At 36.4% G+C, this 8,301-nt stretch overlaps 1 protein-coding gene across 1 annotated transcript in view; it reads right to left on the minus strand.

Annotated features, from left to right (window-relative positions):
- Positions 1-7,972, minus strand: part of LOC107832007 (phosphoglucomutase, cytoplasmic) — a 27,606-nt gene extending 19,634 nt beyond the window's left edge. Inside the window, exons 1-17 of the mRNA XM_075245464.1 lie at positions 7,857-7,972; positions 7,618-7,706; positions 6,179-6,260; positions 6,014-6,069; positions 5,635-5,748; positions 5,451-5,513; positions 4,399-4,518; positions 4,208-4,308; positions 3,807-3,866; positions 3,610-3,709; positions 3,329-3,486; positions 3,146-3,241; positions 2,948-3,011; positions 2,728-2,809; positions 2,449-2,624; positions 2,277-2,353; positions 1-21 (exon numbers count right to left, since the gene is read on the minus strand). Coding sequence (XP_075101565.1) covers positions 1-21; positions 2,277-2,353; positions 2,449-2,624; positions 2,728-2,809; positions 2,948-3,011; positions 3,146-3,241; positions 3,329-3,486; positions 3,610-3,709; positions 3,807-3,866; positions 4,208-4,308; positions 4,399-4,518; positions 5,451-5,513; positions 5,635-5,748; positions 6,014-6,069; positions 6,179-6,260; positions 7,618-7,698 — 1,451 coding nt within the window. The 5' untranslated portion in view covers positions 7,699-7,706; positions 7,857-7,972. The remainder of the gene's footprint in view (positions 22-2,276; positions 2,354-2,448; positions 2,625-2,727; positions 2,810-2,947; positions 3,012-3,145; positions 3,242-3,328; positions 3,487-3,609; positions 3,710-3,806; positions 3,867-4,207; positions 4,309-4,398; positions 4,519-5,450; positions 5,514-5,634; positions 5,749-6,013; positions 6,070-6,178; positions 6,261-7,617; positions 7,707-7,856) is intronic.
- Between the last annotated feature and the right edge of the window lie 329 nt (positions 7,973-8,301).

The following is an 8,301-nucleotide window of genomic DNA, read 5'->3' on the forward strand; positions in this document are numbered from 1 at the left end:
GAATGGATTCCCTTTATAATCCTGTATGGGAAATTATCTCGAGGTCAAGTATTACACAACGAAACGACACAGCAATAGTATCAATTCTGTTCTTGAAAAAGTGCCTACATGACAACATGACACATTTTAACGTGGCCACCTTGAAAACTCACAAAAAGGTCCCAGAGACAATCCAAGCAAAATTTATTTTCTACTGACATTGCAAGTAATATGACTGGTAAATTGAAAAAACGAAATACATTAGAAAAAGCAAGCATGCCAAATTTTCAACCTCAAACTGCGCTGGCTCGGATGACGAAAATCTAACAGATAGATGTCGGGATCTCACATCCTTCTAATTATAAAAGGAGGCATCAAATGTTTGTGTCACGTTTCTTTTTTTTTTCTTTTTTTTTTTGTTTGGGTGGGGAAAGCTTGAAACTATCACAATCTTGAACAGATTATATATGCAATAAAACATGCTTTCTGAATTTGGCTTACAGGGTACAATAGATCAAACTTCTAGCTAAAAGAACATCCATCACAATAAGATCCTTTCTTCTTTTTGTGATTAGTAGCATCAAATTACTGTGATAATGCAATGCGAGTAGGTAAAAAGAACTTTGATGTATCTAGCATGAAAATCTGGTATAAAATTTATGAACTCAGAGAACTAGAGAAGCGATCAAGCAACTAGGAGTATATTCAAGCGTAGCTCTTAAGATCAGCAGTAGGGGCTCTATAGATGAAAATGAAAAAACTACCAAAAGCATGCCAAGCTGGCGAGCTGCCAATATCAAAAAGGGATCTCAACAAACCAGGCAAAGAAAAGCCACCATTAAGCAGAACCTCTAAAGCGGAAGAACAACCATGACAAAACATGACAGACATGGAAACTCAAATAGAGATTAACTATTCCTGGTCCATTGGTACAGCTAAATTTGAATAGGATGAATCTACCACACAGTAAAATATGGCCCCTTGCCCCATTGAATTTGGTTTGGCTGCACCCTAAATCAATTGAAAGCTTATTAATTTGACATCCCATTTCATTTATTTGGGCACAGGAGATTGTGAACCAACTGGGCAACAATTTCCATTGGTTGATTCTCAAAATCACCTCTTCAGAAACAAAAACACCCAAGTTCCTAATGTACGAGGATATTATAGGGAGAAGGGAGGTGTGGGGCTTCAAGGAAAGACCAAATAATGCAACTGCTTCCCACATGTAATTAATAGATTTATTTATCCTTTTCATGGCAAGTACATCATGGATTGACATAGTGGTAGATTATGTTTATGATGATCCAATATATGAATATACTAAAGACAGTCAAACATTTGACTCGATGGCCACAGCCATGAGCCAAGCGATTCAAAAGTTAAAGGTGCAGCAATCGCCAAACTAAGCTAGGAATATAAGGCCCTGGCTCTAAAGTCATCCTGCCTGTTAGAACACTTGATGGAAATCATGGAAGGCATGCAGAAGATTACGATTTAGGATAGAAAATTCTCCTTTACTTCCTACTACGGAAGGATTTCAGTTTGTGGGAAGGAGTCATAATAGATTTACAGGGGTACGGGGCAAACAATCCTCTCCCAAATGACACAGCAGGTCTCTATTAAATAATTGCACTTAAAAATTAAAAGAAAAAATAAAGAAAAGAAAAAACAAACACACAAATACATTAATGGCCTTTTTTGCTGTATTCTGCCTCCTTCCTATTAAAGGTGCTGTGATTGTCAAACTAAGCTAGAAATAAAAGGCCTTGGCTCTAAAGTCATCCTGGCAATTAGAACACCTGACAGAATCGTGGAAGGCATGCAGATCACAATTTGGTCTAGAAAATTCTCCTGTACTTCCTACTACAAAAGGATTTCAGTTTGTGAAGAGGAGTCAGATAGATATATGGCAGAAGGGGCAAAAATCCGTCTCCCAAATGACACATCAGATCTCTCTTAAATAAAGGAGTAGCACAGGTCTTTTCTTGATGTATTCTGCCTCCTCCATATTATAGTACATCCACAGTTCTTACATGCTATCTATAACTGCTCCAAGTGTCATTGGGTGTACCGGATCAATCTAAAATCTGATGTTGTTGTAACTACTGTTCAAGGAAGACCTACTAGCTTGTGTTTAAGCTAGTATCTTCTGGAATTTCTCATACAAAGGCTGGACATCCTCAAAATACAAAGATAAGGAAATAGAAATATATGATGAGTGAAAAATTGCATAATCATGCTTTAGAAACCTTGGGTATTCCAGAGAGAAACTTGAAACTAAAAGGATAGCTTACTTGTTAACTTCATCCAGGGAAGATTGCAGCTTCACTAAATGAGCCATAAGCTCTTTTGCAGCACCAACATCAACATTCTGAAAGAAACAAAAGAAATTGGTTGACATGATTTAAGTTAAGCAGACACAGAAAAGCTCATTTTATAGTAAATAGGGAACTATTAAGCAAAAACCTCGTAGTCATATCGAGTGTAATAGTGACGTCCATAGGTTGCCCAATGTTGGCGAACGATATCTTCAACAGTCACAAGGTTACCTCCCCCAAGGTTGTCCTTATTCTTATAGGCAAGGATAGATAACCAAGCCAAAACAGCCCATATTCCATCTTTCTCTCGAATATGGTCTGAGCCTGTGAAGACAATTAAAAAGATTTATTGCCTTAATGTGTCCAATTACATTGTCCAACCTATTTTTATCAATTAGATACAAGAATCAAAGTCAAGAAATCCAACCAGTTCCAAAACTTTCTTCTCCACAAATTGAACACATTCCAGCATCCATCAAGTTACCAAAAAATTTCCAACCAGTGGGTACCTTAACAAAGAAAAGATAATCAGAATACTGAAGCAGTAAAGGCAGATATGGAAAACTTAAGAAACCAGCACTCCCTCAACCCTGCACTAACAAAAGAAAAATAAATAACACTAAAATGCCAATGGAGCAATATAGTACCTCAAAAAATTTCAAGTTCAGATGTTTAGCAACAACATCAAGAGCAGCAGATGTGGGCATACTCCTGTAGAACGGATATCATTGCATCACATTAAATTCTGACATATTTCATCAAAATGAATAGCTTTTAAATAGATTATTAACAACACAACAATCATATAAAGCTACGATCCAAAAAAACAAAAAAGCGATACGAACCTGGCAACTCCTTTCAATCCTCCAGAAAAATAAGGAATAGCTTGTACAGCGTTGGCAGCAATGATAGCAACAGAATCAGAAGGAGTCACAAAGAATCTATCAAACCAAAGGAAACAACAAAAATTAAGATGCAATTTTAAGCAAGTAATAGTTGTAGTTAAAAAAAAATCAACAAGATGTTACCTTTTCCCCAGGATCATGTTACGATCCCCATCTCCATCAGCAGCTGCCCCAAATTCTGGTGGATTGGGTTCGGAATGCGTTGTAGACAATCCCATACGTGCAACTAACTCCTTTGCGTATGTCAGATTGGGATCGGGATGCCCTCCACCAAAATCCTCCTATTAAATTAATCATACATATCATAGAAAGAAAAAAGAAGTCATAAAATATAGCTTTAGAAAAACCAGAAAGCCAAACATTTTAATGAAAGAAAGATCACAATGCAAGGAAAACGAGAAGACCTTAGGAACACAATTTACTAGAGAGCTTTCATTTGCACCAAGCTCCGCCACAAAGATACGTTTTGCATGTACTCCAGCAACACCATGAAGTGCATCATAGCTACAGTGTGCAGAGATGTGAGTACCTAGCAGATACTCCTAGCACGAAAAGGAATTGACAGAGGAATGTACATCAAAATGGTGTCCATCGTGCATACCAGAAACTAAAATTTGGAGAAGAGAGCAACTTCTGGATAGATGGGAAGTCAAATATTGACCTGGAAACAGATATGCCATGTCATTTTTTTAGCCAGAAAAGAAACTATTACTACAAAAAGAACAACCATATGAAAGGTAATAAAGATGAAATTTAGCTTCAGAAAAAAATCCAACGACAAATGCATGAAGCAATATCAGTTTTCTAAGTGTTCAGTTAACAAGCTCTAGACACATCACAGAGCCCTTAAAAATTGGAAAGGAATGGCACTCAAAATTCAGAAATAGCTGAATTGTTGATTGACCTTTGCATATTAAAGGACATCTTACATGTATAAGCATTACTTGACATAACTGAAAGAAGAAAGACATTTATTTTTGCACATAAGAGAAAGATTCATACTTCAACAATTTTAGATAGTCGCTAGTTGAATCAAAAACATCAACATCAAATTTGCCCTCTGGACCCTCAAAGCTCGAGACACCTGTTGTAGATATGTCCACCTACATTCAAGTTGGGCGATATCAGAAAGTTACTGCATCAATCAAATTAAGAACTTCAGTAAAATGTAATAGGAAAGGAGTACATCTTACATCAGGCAGGCCCTCGGCAATCAAGTAGTCCTTTAATGTTGTGGTGTTCTCATAGATCTTGTTTGTTATACCTTCTGGTGCAGGTCCACCATTTTCCATGTTGTACTTAATTCCAAAATCCTGCAGGTGGATACATATGAGAAACTATACTCTGCAGGAAGAGCTAGCAAACTCGAATTGCTTTTTTTCCTTTTATTGAATTGATGCCACCAGAACACAATACTTGAGGATATTCAAAGTACACCAAGATATTTTAAACACTCTAATAGGTATCCAAATAAGGTAGTCCAAACACTCTAATAAGCATTCTAAACAATCTGTAGGATATTCCACAATTATCTTATCTCCGTAAAGCATTTTCCCACCGCCGGTCTTCTCCTGTAAATAAAACATGTTTCGAGGCTAATAGTTATTTCAAAGGCATTCCAAACTCTCCAATAGGTAGTCTAAATAAACTGAAAGGACCCACAATCATTTCATCAACCATACGTATTCTCCGACTGCCACATTTGTCCTCCGAATAATAAAACACATTTAGAAGGCATGTACTTACATGTCCTGTTTGGATTTGGAATGCCCCCGCCCTCACAATAAAAGATAAAAATTTTAAAAAACTAACTCCTTAAAAAATACAAAACAGGACATGTAAGTTCTGGTTTTCATGCTTAAAGTCAGATAGATATCTAGGCCAAACAAGCAATAATGGAACCCATTCTTTATCAAAAACAGGAAGCAAACTAATTGTACTAATTATACAATCCTTAAAGCTAAAGTAATGATTTTGCTCTCAATACATAGCATGATTTTCAGGTCTCACAAGAATGCAATTAGTCATAGCAAAAGCAAGACACAAGCCAAAACGTGAAAAGAAAATCCAAAATTCTACTTTTCAACAGAGGATCAAACATGGACTCAATAAAGGACCATAAAATCAGTTAAATCCTAAAATAGAAATTAAAAACCTTCCAACTCAACAATCGGTTATCACACATTGTCAGAGCAAGAAAGCATCAAAAGCAACAAATTGATTAAGAAAAAATTGCCGGTACTACCTCATGAGGGCCACCTGGGTTGTGACTTGCGGTCAATATAAATGCCCCAGTAGCTTTAGAACCCTGTATTGAGTATGATGTATCAAGTTAAAAGATACTGGAATCAAGTAAAACCATATCACATAAAAGGAAAGGGAAATATGAATAAAGCAATTTGAGGTAGCTCTAGAAGCAAAGCACTTACATCAGCCCCGACTCTCTCACGAACAACAGCTGATACGGCAGGGGTGGACAAAAGTCCATTTTGACCAATCCAAACACGTCTAACTCCATTTGCTGCTGCCATTTTTGTAATGATCTGCAATGAACAAGAACAAAGCGGTTATATTTAGAATTATATCCTTCAATTAAGCACCCACTATTCATCAGTACAGCGAGCGTAACCATTAAGCAAGTTAGGCATGGGGCCTCCATAGGAACATGAAAAAGAAAATAATTCTGTTTTGGTTTCAGAATGTCCCCTATGCATTAGAGAGAAGATTTCCATGGTATTATTGATTGTGTTAAAGCAAACAAACAACACAAAATAAAGAATTGCATTGGAAAAACTGGATCAATAGAACCTGGATGGCATCCTTTGAATAGTAGCGGCCATCACCAGAAACCACAAGCGTAGCACCTGCACATACAAAAGTGCGATTAGAAGAGGATATATCTATCAACACTTCCATTACATGCAAGAAATGTAGAGGACTTAATCCAGAAATGGAAAACATAAAATTCCTTACCTTTAACTCTGTCAGCTCCAAGGGCATTGAATGTTGCCTGAACAAAATTTTGCAAGTAATGAGGTTGTATGAACACCTTCACCTGAAACAGTACATCCAACTTTATGTTAGACTCAAAAGTTAAAGCCATTAAAATAACAGCACAGAAACAAGCAAAGACATTCCACATAGGCTGAAGATCATGCAGAACTACTGATTAGAAGTGCAGGTTATCCATAAGTGAGCTTAAGTGCTTAACTACAATTTAAACTACCAGCCTTGCAAATATTTCAAACAAAATGCAGAAAGAGTTGCAAAGAATACGAACATAACGCATAATTAAACTATTGTTCCAGCTGTCTCTGGGAGAACGATAAATGTTAAAGGCATCCACCCTTACAGAAATGTGAAGGAAAATAAATTAGCTACAAGCCAATTGGCTAAGGCGGTAGAGTTTAAGAACGTCACTATAAATTTTTGGGGGTCCGGAATTGTGAGCCTGTGTGTGTTTCCTTTTTTTAGCCCACCCACACCCTCTTAGTACATCGAACTAGTCAGAGATAGTTTACCATTAAGCTAACACCCCTCGCCGGGAATTATGTTTCGTTGACATATCAGCAATCTTTTTGGTGGGTTATGAATACTCCCTCGATCCCAAATTGATCAGTATTTTTAGCTTAGAAAAAATGAATTTGAGCAATTCACAGATGGAAAGAAATCACCTAGTGTTTTTTGCCTCCGCTGGGATCTAAACCTCTAGATTAATTTTTCAAAAACAGGATTCTTATATTAGAAAATTACACACAAAGTACTATATACATTTCCTTTTTTCCGTCACATACAACTGAATCTGATATCTAATGAACGTTTGCAAGTTTAGGTCTAGACCTTCCCAAGAATAAAGTAAGAATTCCTTACTTGATCTAATTTAAGTAGCTTAATTTACGGCCAAATAAGAATGCACGAGGACAAAGTTGATGAGTGGATAATGCAGGCGAATAAAATTAGCTTGTACACAAGGAGGATCAAATCAACTTAGAAAATCAAAGAGTATTAGTTTTACAACAAAATTTCTAATTATTTACAGAGGAGGCACTCGTCACATCATTTGATATTTTCATTCCATTACTACAAGGCCCATTCACTTGCAATTTATTCCTTAGATCTATATCTGCTGACTACAAGCTTTATGCATTAATACAAACTTTAAGAAAAAGATAAAAAGAAAATGCAAAGGAAAGCGGATCGAACTCGAACAGCGAACAGATCAGGAAAAGAAACTCAAAACTGATCAAAGCAGCTAAAAATTTCACGGATTCGGTGAAAAGGAAAGGAGATAAAACCGTGCTTCTCCGGAAATCACCGCGAAAATGTGGCAAAGTTGATGAAACAGCTGAAATCATACAACGAAACGAACTGTTTGTTTGAATTTGATTTAGCTTAATTCGTTTGAGGTATACCTTCTTACGGAGACCGGAAGTACCAGGCTTCTGGCCTTCGAACGGCGTAGTCTCGACGCGAATGATCTTGAACATCACCATTTTCGTCACTGGAAAAAATTAATCAACAGTACACAGAATCAGCAAAAAAAAAAAAACAAAGAGAATTTACACACACAAAGAGAATTTACACACGCAATTCCATCTACATTGCATACATGTATATAGACAGAGCTGTAGAGAGAGAGAGAGAGGCTTACATCCGAAGGTAGGGGAAGATGAATGAGAGAAGGACGTGTGTGTGGGGAGTCTGAGAAGAGAGTGAATGACTAATATACGCACAAATAAAGCAGAGGAAAAAAAAAAGGAAAATGAAAAAAAGATAATATTGTAACGAGAAAACACTTTTAGCAACATGTTTGGACGGTTGCTACCTATTGTGTGTATGGCATTATTAATTTAACTTAAATTTTATTGTATTGTATCGTTAAATTAGTCTTTGTGTAATGACGAAAAATGTCATTTTATGGAACGATCAATTTAGTGTAATTACGTCCTTTCTTTTTTTCATCTTGCCCTTTCTTATTATTAAATAATCATATTTTTATTAAGAAATGAGAGCAAACTAGAACAATATAGTAATAGAGACAAGATATATTGGAGGGAGAATGATTTTGTTATTTCTCTTCTTGGGGTATTTTTCAT

Source organism: Nicotiana tabacum, chromosome 23 (assembly GCF_000715075.1).
Source record: "Nicotiana tabacum cultivar K326 chromosome 23, ASM71507v2, whole genome shotgun sequence".
NCBI lineage: Eukaryota > Viridiplantae > Streptophyta > Magnoliopsida > Solanales > Solanaceae > Nicotiana > Nicotiana tabacum.